Genomic DNA, 14,486 nt, shown 5'->3' on the forward strand with positions numbered 1-14,486 from the left:
CGCTGTACAAATGTTTATTTATAATTAGAGAGTATAATTTATCTATAAATAATTAATATATCCATATTTTTCTTTTTTGCTATCTGATATCCAATATTTTCTTTATTACTTAATGTGAACCCGGCCACGAGCGCGTGGAGTAAAAGCGCGAAAGCTGAAGGGCCCTGTTTTTTTATTCTTATGCTGTTGTGCGCTTTATTTATTTTTAATTATTTCTAATAATAGTTTTATTTATTTATTTATTTTTAGTAATATTTTTCTTTTTTATTTAATTTTTTGTTTTTAACTGCGCTGTAAAATTTGACCGGTCGAGTAGGTTAGTTCGCTTTTTGGTGTGGTTTTATTTTTATTATTTTTTAATTTGGTGGGACCCAGTACACGTCACCCTAAGGTGCCACATCCCGCGAACGTGACAATAGGCCAACGCGAGAAAATAATTTCTAGATCGGCAGCAAATTTCGGGACCCACACTTCTCGGAAGTTCCGTGACCACGACTCGAGTTTCCTCCCCGCGTCTGCGCTCTTCTTAACCGTCAGATCAACAACTACTGACGGTCCCGATGAAGGCGCGCTCATCAACGCGCACGAGCCTCCCTGGTTCGGTGCCAGGTGGGTTCGGAAATTTTGTCCTGAAAAGACCCTATCTCCACGTCGGAGAGTTATCCGACGGCTCGTTGAGTTCGTGTTACTGGTGAGGGGAAGATCTGGTTCGTTGGATTTCTTTATTTTGATACTTTGCACCTGGGCCCACCACTCTAATTATGAGAATATTAAGGGTAGCGTTTAATTCTTTAATTTAAAATTTTAATTTAAGTTAAGATATGAGTTTATTTTTTATTATTGTAAAAAAATTAAATGTAATTATTTTTAAAATTTTTTTATTGTAATAAAATTTGAATATGTAAAATAAATAAGTTCCGTTTATTTTATTAATTTGAGTTTTATTATAATAAAAAAATTCTCATAAATAATTATATTTAATTTTTTTATTACAGTAAAAAACTATCACATGTCTTAAAATGGGTTTGTTTCGTTAATCGTTTTTAATTTACAATCGGAATTTTGGAAAAGATAAAATAAAATAAAAAGGGGAAAAATTGGAATACAAAACGTGGAATGGAAATAATGAATTTGACCGGTTGAAATGATATTTTCCGCGGTCACCTAGATTCCTTGCGATCGTCATGTTGCTTTTACCAAGGTCTCTACAACCGGGTATAGCCGGTCACCCACGTCTCTGCCTAAAACTTTATTTTTGTTCGTTAAAATATTGATTATGGATTCGTGGACTACAGTGTCCTCACTCAGAGGGAAAATGTTAAACAAAGAATTAAATAACATTTGCCAGTATTAAATTATTTATCTGTTGGATGTATCATTATATTATTTTACTATTCTTATTATATAATATTATATATAGTACCAAATCGGTAGTGAGTAAACATGGAAGCTTGTTGGAGAAGAAAAATGCTGACACGTGGCGGTACTGGCAGAAAAAGTTGAGATCGTCTAGAGCGATGGATTAACGGTCCAGATGTTGCCATGTCGGTTGAAGAGAACGGCAGCCGCTGGATCTGTGTGAAGGTCACGGTTCAGATTGAAAGATGTATTATGGGTCTAGATCGTAGCCGTCCGTGAGGGTTTGGAGTGGGTTTCGCTGATAGTGAAATAGCGAAAAGATGATGAGATGAGAACACAAAAGGAAGACAGAGAGAGAGAGAGAGAGAGAAAGAGAGAGAGCAAAGGGGACTCGAGGAGCACAGATAGAGAGAGAGAGAGAGAGAGAGAGAGAGAGAAGAAAGGAGAAGAAGATAAGTGAAAGCGAGGATTTTTTTGGCCAGTGAAGAAGATCTTCAAAACTGTTGAATCAGTTTTCCGCCTATATACATATATATATAGAGGTCAGACCCTGCGAATTCCGGTGGCGGCGGTTCCATTTCCGGCGAATCATGTTAGGTTTCCGGTGATGAGAGATGAGATTAGTCATCTGGGTACAGCCGATTTGGTGAGAGAAAATAACAGGAGAGATGGATAGGAATCGAGAAGCGAGGAGAGCAACCATGGCGGCGACAAATGGCTTGCCGAGAAGAAGACACAGAACCAGCAGTCTCAGAGATTCTCCAGGTTGGGAATTTCACCAGATCTAAGCGTTGAGCAAAAAACCTAGCTTTTGAGCGACTTTCTTTTTCGTTGATTCTAATTTTTTTTTCTTTATTGCAGAGGAAGATGGAGCGATTGAGTTACAAGAGACGGCGAGGCTGAGGGATCGAGGAAGCGGGAAGAAGGATCGAGATCGCGATCGGGATCGAGAGCGGGACCGCGACCGGGACCGAGACCGCGACAGAGATCGGCTCAGCCGGAACAAGAGACGTAGAGGCGATAGATTGATGCACGGGAACAGAGAGGATGGTGGAGACGACAGCTCCGAGGAGAGCGTGAACGACGAGGAAGAGGACGAGGACGAAGACGGCGGAGGTGGCGTTGGTGTGGGAAGTGGCTCCGTAAGGATGCTTCCTCCGCCGAACCCGACGGCGGCGGCGTCGTTGTCGTCTTCGTCTTCTTTTCTGAATCATCAGCGGAAGAGCTTCCCGCCGGCGAAGAATTTTAGAGCAGCGCCGACGTTGAAGGCCGCCGATGAGATGATTGGCGTTTTGGTGCCGAGGAAAGCACGGTCAGGTAGAGCGGCGGTGGAGATTGAAAAAAAGTTTTTTTTCTCTTTCGCTAGATTTGGTTGATTTTGAGTATTCTGATTTTTCCTCTCCTATTTTTTTCCTTCTTCAGCTTCTACAAAGAGGTCGCATGAATGGAGTTCTTCAGGGATTGGGATTGTCGGGGAGCAAATTCACCGACAGACTTCGACGTCGCCGGTCCGACCGAGCCTCTCGTCGGCACCACCGACGGCGTCGCAAGCTCCGGTCTCACCGTCTTCTTCCAATGCTTCGGTTCGGAAGAAGCTGGTGGGTCTTGCTTCTCTCTCAATTCTAGTTTTCAGTTAAATCTCTTTCCCGAAAGAGTTGTGCTCCGATGATTTACTGACGAGTTCTCTGCTGTTGTAGAAGCCCAACGGACCCAAACTCCGGCAGCCTAAGATGCCGTTGAAGTCGTCTTCGTCGGCTCAGGACGAGATCGAGATAGAGATCGCCGAGGTGTTGTACGGGATGATGAGGCAGCCCCAGGGACCGTCGAAGCAAGAAATCATGGCAAATGATTCAATTAAGCTTGAATCTAGAGAAACCAATAACAAATCCACCAGCGATACGAACAAATCCTCCGGTGATGCCAAATCCAGAGTCTCATCTCCGATCTCAAGCTCACAATACGGCGTTCCTCAGTCCTCTTCGCGTTCTTCTCAGCCTGCTGGCGAACCCGCCTGGGCTTTGTGTGTTGGTGGGTTTCTTGTCTTCAGCTCTGCGAAGAGCTCAATTTTCTTCGTTTCTTCTTCTCTATCTCCGTGCTCGGTCTGGTTTCTCTGAGAAACTGTGGGAAAGGATAATGAACTCTGGACTTGGGTGTCAGATTCCGACCCTTTCTCCTGGTTTCTCGGTGAGCAAACAGAGTACTTCCAACTTGGGTCTTTCGTGCCTTTCTGTGATGTTAACAATTTGCTGATATAAGATGTTCTGTTTTCTTTTCTACCAAATTTCGTAGCACCCAAGAGGAAGAAACCGCGACTGGTGAAGTATGACGCCAAGTATGAAGAGGCCAAGTCTTCACTTTTAACGGCTCAGAGCAATCCCATTTCGTCTGCAGCCAAGGTCCTGGCCGATCAGCCGGCGAAAACCGAGGCTTCTTCGGGTACTTTGGAGAAAATCGCAGGATCTGCCGCTGAAAATGGCGGAATCGCCTCCGATACTGCTCAATCCCACGCCGTACAGGCACCGACGATGGAGGCTCAGCCCGAGCCAATGAAGGTAGAGAATAACCTTGTCTCAGATTCAAAGCCCGTCGCCGAGAAATCGGAGTCTCGGGATATGGGACTTACCAAGGATGAGCCTCAATCGCCCAAAAAGGAATCTCCTGGGCTTAGATTGGATGATAAGCATGAGATTGTGACAGCTACTACTAAATCGTAAGCATAAAAGAAAAAATGAAAATTCTTTTTTATCCCAAAAAATTAGTTTTTCGAGATTGGTCTTTCAATCTTCCTTCTAATTTTCTCTTGGGGTTTTTCTTTATCTTTCCAGGAATTCAGCAATCTCAGGGATTGAGAACCAGCGAGAAGAAAAGTTCCAGATAGATCTGATGGTTTGGATCTTGTTCTCTTGGAAAATTTCTCTTCATCTTTTTTTCTTGTATTTTTCCGAGTCCAAAAATTCAATGCTCTTATTATTATTATTTTTTGGTTCTTTTTTGCCCTTTCCTTTTTTTTTTTTTTTGTTGCAGGCCCCTCCTCCGTCTAGATCGTCTCCAGAAAGAGATAGTGAGATTGATTTTGTGGCTGTAGATGCTAAACCTATGGCAATAGATACAGAAACGGTGTGTGGGCCCACCCCGTCTGCCACTTGCCTAGATTAGCTTCCCCCATTTAGCGTTTACTGTTTCAGTATGATAAATGATGTTTGCTGCCTTATAATAAAGACGATGAAAAATGGAAAATGGAAAATGAAAAATTGGGCCCTCTCTCTCTCTTCTCTCATACTCTGCTTCTTTCTTTAACTGCAGGAAATAAAGCCTGTGATTAAAGAAGATGCCAAGGCATTGAAAATCGGTAGAGAAGAGTCTGCAAATGTGGAACCTGAGAAGACGAAAGCTACTACTACTACTACTACAATACCAGTTGAAGAAGCTGAATCCAAGAAGCCAGCTGTTGGAAAGGAGAGGAATGTTGATCTGCAGGTTGAATTGGAGAAGTCTGATGCTAGAGATAGCAGCTCTGTTGGCGTTAGCGGAAACAAGCTTCACCAGCATATTCTCCCACCTAGGCAACAACACCACCAACAACAACAGAATAATAATGAAAAATCTGGTAGCTCTTCATCTTGTTTTTCCTTTCTACCCAATTGGGTTTTTGCTCTTTCTCTGATTCTTCAGATCTTATTTCCTTCTCCTTTTGTTTTAGCTCAATCTGGTGCTTTACCTTTGCCAATGTCTATGCCTGGATGGCCTGGTGCGCTTCCTCATATGGGGTACGGTCGGAAAATTTTCTTGTGTTTTTCTTCTTTTTTCTTGGCGTCATAACTTGGCTTCTCTACTGGGAAAATGACTATGCTGTTCTCAGCAGATATATGGCACCTTTACAAGGAGTTGTATCCATGGACGGGACTGCCGTTTCTTCCGCTGCTATACAAGTACGTGTCTACGTCATGTTGAATATTTTCTCAGAAAACTCATCTGCCTCTCTTCTTCCCAAAGATTCTCACTTAAGCGGTTATGAGTAATTTTCCTGATGAAATTTCCATCCTTTGCAGCCACCACCTTATCTCTTCACCCAACCTCGGCCGAAGAGGTGCGCGACGCATTGCTACATTGCGCGGAGCATTTGCTATCACCAACAGATTGCGAGGATGAATTCCTTCTGGCCCGCAGCGGCAGCAGCTGGATCTGGATCTCTTTATGGCGCTAAGCCCTGCAATCTTAACGTTATGCCCTCCACAGATTTGCATGCTAACATTCCTGGCCGAGGAGGGGTGAACTCTGTTCAGGACAAAGGTCAAGGTCTCGCCATGTTTCCTGGTCATACTGGCAAGGACAAAGCTTCCCAGGCAGCCAACGTCGTGGATTCTGCTCAGAGGAAGCAGATTTTGGTTCAACAAGCTCTACCTCCTGGAGCACCTAGTAATATATTGGTATGCTTTACACAAACTTTTGTCTTTTTCTTCCTTGGGTGGTTGGGATAGATTTTGACTTTATGTGGGTTCTTGTTTTTCAATATTTCAGCAAGGCCCTGCTATCATCTTTCCTTTGAGCCAGCAACAGGCAGTTGCTGCTGCTTCTGTTAGGCCCGGGTCTGTGAAGTCTCCTCCAGCCGCTGGCAACGCAACTACCTCAACCGCACCTAATTCGGCCTCGGTTACTGCCTCTGCGACAGCTGCAGCGGCAGCTCCGGCAATGACTTTTAACTACCCAAATATGCCTGGAAATGAAGCTCCTCAGTATTTGGCGATCAATGCATATTCATTTCCTATACCTGCACATGTTGGGGCACCACCGGCTTATAGAGGAACACATCCTCAGGCAATGCCTTTCTTTAACGGGTCATTCTATTCTACTTTCCATCCTCAGCTTCAGCAGCAGCAACCACCCTCTCATTCCCAGCAAAGCCAGCAAGGCCACCAGAACCCCAGTATGTCTAGCAGCTCTTCATCGTCTCAAAAACACCTGCATAACCAGCAACAGAGGTCGCCACATGCTGGCAACAATGTAAATGGTGGCGGTGGAAGCTTGCAGGGCTTTCCCACCTCGAAAAACCAGCCTTCACAGCCATTACAGCTGCAGCAGCGGCAACATCTCTCTCATCCAGCTCGCCAACTTGAGTCTGAGATGGGCAGCGAAGATAGCCCATCAACTGCTGATAGTCGTGTATCGCGTCCAAGCATGAGCATTTATGGCCAGAATTTTGCAATGCCAATACACGCACCGAACTTTGCTTTGATGACGCCTGCATCGATTGGGACAGCAGGTGGTGCAAATTGTGCTGGTGGAAGTAATGGTGAGAAGAAGCAACAGCAGCAGCATGGCTCAAAAAGTGGAGTAGACCCGTCTCAAGCTTTTGCCATGTCTTTTGCTTCCATCAATGGCGCTACCACTGCTCCTGGTCTTGACATTTCATCATTAGCACAGCAGCAAGCAATTTTCCCAGATGTCAGGCAAGGCTATCAATACATGGCCGCCGCAGCTGCCGCTGCACAAGCGGCGGCACAACAGAAGAAAAATTATCGTGGTCCCGAGGATGGGAAAACTGGAGGCGATTCCAATAATTTGGAAGAAGAAAGAAAGACAGTGAAGGGTTCATCTGGTGTAGGGCATTCTATTGCTTTCTCCAGGCCTGATTTGTCTGATGCATCTGGGTCTACGATACCCGGAACCACAGTAGTTGATAGTTCGGCGAGAACTCTTAATCTCAGCTCCACTCAACAGCGACCTTCCGGTTCTGTCATGCCTGCTGCCATCAGCAGTGTAAATGCTTCCAATGCCCAGCAGCAACTGCAGCGGAATCAGCAGCAGCAGCAGCAACAGATGATTCAGCTTCAGAAGCAACAACAGCAGCAACAACAGCAGCAACAACAGCAGCAGCTTGCAGCTGCAGCCAGAACAAAAATGCCGCCGACAAGTAACGGCAATGTTTATGCCGATCACCTTCCGTCATCAATGGCCGCTAAGTTCCCAAATGCTCTATCCACATTCCAACAAAACCTCGTCCATAGCAGTAGTAGTCCAGCTCAGTCTCCTCAGTGGAAGAACCCTGCGAGGTCAAACACTTCTCAAGTCCCTTCTCCATCCATGGCCTCATCAACGTCATCGTCCCTCAAAAATCTCTCTCAACAGCAGGGCCGCTCGCAACAGACGCACACGCAAATATCTTTTTCAGCCAATCCGAAACCGTCATCACAATCTCAAGGGTTACAGCCCGCAAGTAGCAACCAGTCCCCATCTCCTCCTATAATGGTGGGGTCCCCCACGACTTCTTCCGTGTCAAAGAGTGCTGGTGGGAGCCCCAGGACAACTACTTCCACATCCACAGGGAACAAAGTTGGCCAAGCCTCTTCATTGTCATCTCAGCAGGCCAAGAACTCGCCTTCAGTCCCCAGCATGAAGTCATCTCCGGTCGGTGGGAAAAATGTCCCGTCGATCCTAGGCAATCCCCATATTACATCTTCGAGTGCCGGGACTAAGGCTCAGTTACCACAACAGCAGCAGCAGTTATCCAAGCAATCACTGCAGCAAGCACAATTGTTCTTCTCGTCTTACATTCCTCAAAATCCACATTCAAATAGCCCAACTGCGACTACAGCAGCAGCGTCGAGCACTTACTATTCTCATAGGCGTCGGCCTGAGCAACAGCAGCAGTCGCAGAGCACATCTGGGACGTCCTCAAGTGGGATGTTGTCGCTGTGCCCTTCCGTGACTTTATCCAACACTAGCACGTCCGATCCCGCCAAGGCGGCTGCCGCAGCCGCTGCCAGCAACATGAAAGGCTTGCCGTCGCAGGCTCTTATGCATCCCGCGCAATTTGCTGCTGCCGCTGCCGCCCAGTCCGGGAACCCTCATCAGCTCTTGCCTGCTGGGTTCTCTTACGTTCATGCTGTTCCCGCCGCGGTTCAGGTGAAACCAGCCGAGCAGAAACAACCTGCTGGTGAGTAGAATGATGTCAAATTAGTGCTTTTTGTTGCAACCCCATTACAAAATACAGAACAGAAAAAAAAAAAAAAAAAAAAAAAAAAAAAAAAAAGGGAAAGGGTTGGAAAAGAATTTTGGTTTGAAATGGGGATTGTCAAAATTTTGAAGGGAGTGACGGTTTGTTGCCCAGGAAATGACAATTTGCATGACTTCTGGCAGCCTGAGAAGAAATGAAGAAATGAGAGATTGCGCATTTCTGAAGGAAAAACAGGATCAAAGAGAAGGGAAAATCGGAGCTTTTGAGAAGCCACAATTTTGGCACTGGCAAAAATATCCTGTGGAATGTGCTTTGGGAAACGTGTATTTATCTATGTACACCTTTTGCGTTTATAATCTGACAGGGTTGATGGGTGAAAGTCTAATTGTAATTTCATTGGTACGATGGGGAGAAGAGGATGGGCAAGTTGGTCAAAATGTTTTTTTGTTTGTGAAAGATGTTGCAAGAATGGTAGGAAAAAAAGATGGAAGAGGGAGAGCAAAGACCCACCTTTCTTTCTTTTGGGGCTGTAACGGAGGTTTTCTTTTCTTTTCTTTTCTTTTTCTCCTTTTTCCTTTTTTCTCAATTATAATTTTCGTTTTTTCCCCCCCTATGGAGGTCTAATTTTTCCTGAAAAGAAGCGGTTAAACAATGATCTTTTGACGTATGTGTCTATATATATATATATATTATATGCAATGGAGGGGGAATGGTGTATGTGTATATATGTCTAGGCACATATAAAAGCAACCCTCTTCTCAATTTCTTGCTTTAAATATCTTTCAGTACTTGCTTTCATTTCATAGCTTGGCTTTGTGAATCTGTTGGTTGAATGGCATTTTTATTATTTTCAAGAGACTGGAAGATAAAATAATAATAAATAATAAAAAAAAGTAGGATAGGAAGAAGTTATTGCTTTCAGTCATGTGGGGTCCGCCTTAACTTTATTCCAAATGGAAATACTGTCCAGAATTGAGTGAATGTCATTTTGCCAAAGTAAAAGAAAAGATGATGAGGTTCTCTTCTCTTTCCCCTTCTGTTTTGGTGATGAAAAAGAGAGCAGATAATTGTTTGTGCCAGGAAAAAAAAAGTGATGAGGTGGATGAATAAGGGCCTAAGGAAGTTCAAATTGTACAAACCCCATTTTGGCTTTATATATAAACACTCACACACACACAAAAAAAAAAAAAAAAAAAAAAAAAAAAAAAAAAAAAAGAATTCCATTGTCTTTGGATGTTATAATTCTACAATTTGCCCAAATAGTTAATACCACCGCTACTCATTGACAAAAGTTGGTTGTTGAAAAGGGCAAGCCTCATTATTGTCAGTATATTACACGTGGCTCATGTTCATCTTTGTAGATATCTAACTTTATCTTTTTGTATATTACTTTGATATTAATTATGTGTTCTTTTAATATAGAAAAATCATTTTGCTTTAGTCATGGGATTAAATTAATAATTTAATATCTCATGTCTTCCCATCAGATATATCTACTTTATGTTTCCATATTTGCCCCTCATATATGGTCCCAGTTAACCTGCTCTCTGTAGGACCTGTCCCTTTTGACAATACAATCTCGCCCGTGGTTATAAGGATGACTTTTGTACATCCTCTCGTCTCTACACGTGTTCCCATCTTCTTCTGCTTCACTTTTGCATATATTGTGTGTCAATATATTATTTATTGTTCTTTTTTATAAGAAAGGCCAGCGGTGCTATCACTTCTAACTATCAAATTGATAAAAGAAAAAAAAATTCAGCAAAAAAAAAAAAAAAAAAAGATAAAAAAGAACGGAAATTTCTATGACTTCACCCCACTTCTGTCCTCACCTACTCTGAGTATTACTGTTTAGCTTTAGTGGTTCAAATTTAACTTGGGAATTTTTTCTCCTAAGTCGGGTTATCGGTAATAGTTTTTAACGGTTTGATTTGATTAAAATTATATTAAATTAAAAAATATACGTAGAATAAAAAGATTTTGATGTAAATTTAATAGTTAAAAAATAAAAAATTATTAATATTTTATTTTTTTAAAAAAACCAGAAAAGAAATTTCCTTTTAATTTATAAAGTAAATCCATGAATGAATGACTCTTGTTTTATGTTTCTCTAAACTTAAGCTCTCATTTTAAAGTATTTTAAATTTGAACAATGTTAAGGTCCTGTTCACTTTGTTGATTCGAGTTTAGAATTTGAGTTTTTTTATAATAAAAAGCTCTCATAAACAATCACATCTAACTTTTTTGCTACAGTAAAAAGCTCTTAATGTGGTGTTTCACTAATTGAAAATGAGTTCTACTTTTTATTAATGTGGTGTTTCATATCAGTAATGTTCTTAAGTAGTTTTCTTCAAATTTAGTCTATTGTACTCTTAAAATGTATCAAAAGGTTGTTAGTATCATCTCGTTCCCGTCAGGGCTGATAATATAATGAAAATAACCAAAATTAATTTCACTCAAATAATCGTTTTTACTAATTATGAAATTTTGTTGGACAAAAAAGATTTCTAACTTTCTCTACCGTCAAAAAAAATGAAACACAATTTATCCTCACGTTGCTGCTTTTCTTTTGGCTTGCAGTCGTTTTCTTCTTAGGGAGAAAAAAAAAAAAAAAAAAAAACTCCTACCGAAGAAAAATAGTTTTTTGTTTTTCTTTTCTTCAATGGATAAAGATTTTTTTTTGTTTTTTTTGTTTTTGTGTGTTTGATAATGGTAAGGGACCATTTCAAAGGGGAGAAAAAAAAAACTTTAAAAAATTATGTGGGTTTCTCTGTGAGATCTATCTACCCCCATCACCTAAAAGGAAAAAGAAAAAGAAAAAGAAAGGATGTGGTGAGAATATTTGAATGGCTTCTAAGGCTACAGATCTCACATTTGATTGTTCCCTTTCTTTATCCTTCTTTTGGTGATCTGAAAAAGACAATTACATTTATTTATTTGTTTCATTGTATCTAAGAGGGACCTACATCTATATATATATATATATTATATGCATGTATGTGGGAATTAATAAATGTTAGAAATAGTAAAACCCATGCTTTCACCACTTTAAAATCTAATATTTCAGAAACTATAAGAATTTTGAAAGATTACGTTATCACACCCAAAATCATGTAATCACACCGTATGACCCCACCACCACTTACAATTAAAAAAAAAAAAAATCTGAAGGTGACTATAAATATATAAATATGTGTATGGGTGATTTGTCACGATAAGAGGTCATGATAAGTGACAACGTTTTAATTATTATTTCTTTCTTCGTAACAGAATTGAATGATTTATCAACAATTTTGTCGGATGCTACCATAGGCTTACTTGAATATCCCTAATTGTTCCAATCAAATACACACAAACACATATATATATGTATATGTATATGTATATATTCATTAATGTCTAACATCCATGAAAATTGAACGGAAAAGGATACGAAACAAGAAGAATGTGTCGTTTTGAAAGAATAAAAATTCCTTTTGACATGGTAAGTGAGCTTGAAAAGGAAAAATATATAGCGATTCTTTATTATTCTTTTTATTATTATTATTATTCATATAATTATTATTCTTATTCTTGTTATTACTATTACTAATTTAATTAATTATTTATTATTATTATTTATTTTAGGAAGTGATCAAGTGTAGTGAAACATTGTAAATATTACCTGCAAATATGCACCGATAATGAACTAGTTCCTAATTGAGATAGGATTTAATTTGTACAGGCAACATTGCAAAATTGGAATTACTTCGATCCATATATATTAGAACAAATTCTACCTTTTTGAACAACTTTAAAAATACATACATAAAATGGTTTGGACATTACCATGCATGCAACAACTAGAAGCAAACGAAGGTTAAAAATTGTTATAAGAGGATTAACATGTAATTTAAAGTGTGAAAGGTTTCATAAAGCCTTTTTTGTTACTAAAGAAATTAGGGGGCCAATATATGGATGTTGACAAAGCTCCAAACGCTACAAACAAAAGCAAAAAAGTTTCATTTCATCTCCTACATGTACCTTTTTTTTTTTGCTTTAAGCAAGAATAAAGAATTGTAAATTGAAGATGCTCGTGGGGAAAAAAAAAAAAAAGAGAAGAAGAAGAAAAATGAGAGAACAATTCTTTTTAGTTCAAAGCCACTTGACCATATAGAACAAAGTTGTAGATAAGAAAGCAAGATTATTCAAAGAGGTGTGCAAATTAATCAAAGACGTTCACTTGTTATTAAAATAAACGAATAAATAGAAACCAAAGTATATGGAGGGCCCGGGGCGTTCAACCTGGAGTTAAGTTCACATTATACATAGTGGAGAATGGTGTAGATTCATCAATGATTCAAATAGATTAGCAAAGGCCTTAGAGAGAGAGAGAGAGAGAGAGAGAGAGAGAGAGAGAGAGAGCCTAGCCAACAATGATTAGACAACGTATGACAAATGTATATGAAAAGCCTAGCCTCCAAAGAGCGGGAGTATTTCAATTCCTTCTTTTCTTCTTTTCCTTCTATTTACTTATTTCTTAAAGATAACTCAAAGTCAAATATACCTACTATTTAGATTATTTTTAAGAGCTTCTGAATTATTATCTAAATCCAAAGCACTAATAAAAAACATGTAGAATTTATACGACGTGAGTTTAGTATGTGAGGTAAAATACTGTAGTAAAAAATTTGAATTTAAATTTGTGAGAGAAAATACTGTAGTAAAAAATTTGAGTTGTGATTTGAGTTAGTAAAAAGAACATGCGTCTCCTATCGACTGTGGTTGTTTTTCATACCTATAATTTTCATTATTTTGCAGCTTAAGAAAATATTTTCCAAATATTAGAATACATATGTCAATCATGTCACATTGTGTCAATCTAGCTAAGAATTAACTAGGTCCATGCTCATACCATGTTAGACATGGCCCACTAAAGCTATTGGGAATGATGTCTTTGAAGTATGAGATGTAATAAGATTATTATTTATTTAATAAAAGAGTTTATTTATTATTTTATGTGCATATATTAATGAATATTTTATGAATATCAGTGAAAATTCCATGATTATTTATGTAACCTTAAATATTGTATATAAATGTTATATGCGAGATGATAATATTTAAGGATAATAATCAAATGATATTCGTAATGAATTTAATTAAAGTTCAGAATATTTAATTAAAACATTATTAATACATGTCATTCCCATTTAGAATGGATTGGTATTATCCGCACTGTTAATATAGTGAGATATTGAATGAGTGTATTATGCATAATGAGATTGTGTGGCACCGTGACACATACACAATATGAATTTCTGATCATTTCTGTTAAGTATAGAAATTCTAACTGAGTCTACCGATAGTCATATATAGAATGATCTTAATCTTGAGTCATTAGCAGACTCCTATTTATGGATTTATGTATTTTGATTTACTCGGTACGGATTTCGAGATGTTGAATCCTATTTCTTGTATTTTAGAGACATGATGAAGTGAGTAGCCATGAATGTTATTATACAAGATGGAATCCATTCCTTCTTGAGAAAGAAGAAGATAAATAATTCTCTTGAAGGTCGATTCGATACTTAGACTAGTAGGAGCTCTCATTCATGAATTTATTTTATGAATCACTGTCCATTAGATAATCAATGGTACTCAAGGATAAAGATCTAATTAGAGAGGTTAACAGATTTCACCTAGCTCTAATTATGCATTATTTATGGAGAATTGATCTATATGTAATGACTATATCAAATGAATACTTTACAGTTTAGAAGTAATTTATATCTATAATTACTAGAGTGCAATTCCAAGTTTACAGTGGAATAACTTTTGGAATAAATAGAATTAATTAATTAATTAAAGAGTTTTAATTAATTATTAATTTTATTCCAAGCCTGACCCCCACGTCGTCCTTGTAATCCTACAAGACACTAAGGACAAAATGAGAGTTTCAGAACCTGAAATTCTAAATAAAATGCTCAAGAATAATTAATTGAGAATTAATTATAAATTAAATAATGTGATTAATAAAATTTGAATTTTAGAATACACATGTGGAGGTGTCCACATGGTGTACACGCCCAACATAGTGTGAATCCTTCTGAAATTCAGTTGCTTGCTCTCTAAGTTATTTAATTGACTTATTTGATAAGTTGTCTAATTAAAATTCGAATTAAATTAAGTT

At 39.0% G+C, this 14,486-nt stretch overlaps 1 protein-coding gene across 3 annotated transcripts; it reads left to right on the plus strand.

Moving 5' to 3' along the window:
- The first annotated feature begins 1,743 nt into the window (after positions 1 to 1,743).
- LOC21395585 (protein TIME FOR COFFEE) lies at positions 1,744 to 9,076 on the plus strand. 3 transcript variants are annotated; one of them, XM_010109706.2, is made up of 13 exons: positions 1,744 to 2,124; positions 2,221 to 2,676; positions 2,782 to 2,957; positions 3,057 to 3,387; positions 3,649 to 4,069; positions 4,185 to 4,245; positions 4,384 to 4,476; positions 4,663 to 4,966; positions 5,060 to 5,126; positions 5,222 to 5,288; positions 5,409 to 5,786; positions 5,878 to 8,293; positions 8,468 to 9,076. In XM_010109706.2, exons 1-13 carry the CDS (start codon positions 2,028 to 2,030, stop codon positions 8,509 to 8,511), a joined length of 4,911 nt encoding a protein of 1,636 aa, XP_010108008.2. In that variant the 5' UTR covers positions 1,744 to 2,027; the 3' UTR covers positions 8,512 to 9,076. The 3 variants fall into 3 exon arrangements, with proteins under 3 accessions (XP_010108008.2, XP_024029023.1, XP_024029022.1); XM_024173255.1 differs by having other exon boundaries at positions 8,497 to 9,076; XM_024173254.1 differs by having other exon boundaries at positions 3,060 to 3,387.
- Positions 9,077 to 14,486: the final 5,410 nt, after the last annotated feature.

The sequence above is a fragment of the Morus notabilis genome, unplaced genomic scaffold (assembly GCF_000414095.1).
Source record: "Morus notabilis unplaced genomic scaffold, ASM41409v2 Scaffold159, whole genome shotgun sequence".
In the NCBI taxonomy this organism is placed as follows: Eukaryota; Viridiplantae; Streptophyta; class Magnoliopsida; order Rosales; family Moraceae; genus Morus; species Morus notabilis.

Coding starts and splice junctions, on each gene's coding strand:
- LOC21395585 (XM_010109706.2), top strand. CDS start 2,028: ATGGATAGGAATCGAGAAGCGAGGAGAGCAACCATGGCGGCGACAAAT. Junction 4,070..4,184: donor GTGACAGCTACTACTAAATC/GTAAGCATAAAA, acceptor TTATCTTTCCAG/GAATTCAGCAATCTCAGGGA. Junction 4,477..4,662: donor TGGCAATAGATACAGAAACG/GTGTGTGGGCCC, acceptor CTTTAACTGCAG/GAAATAAAGCCTGTGATTAA.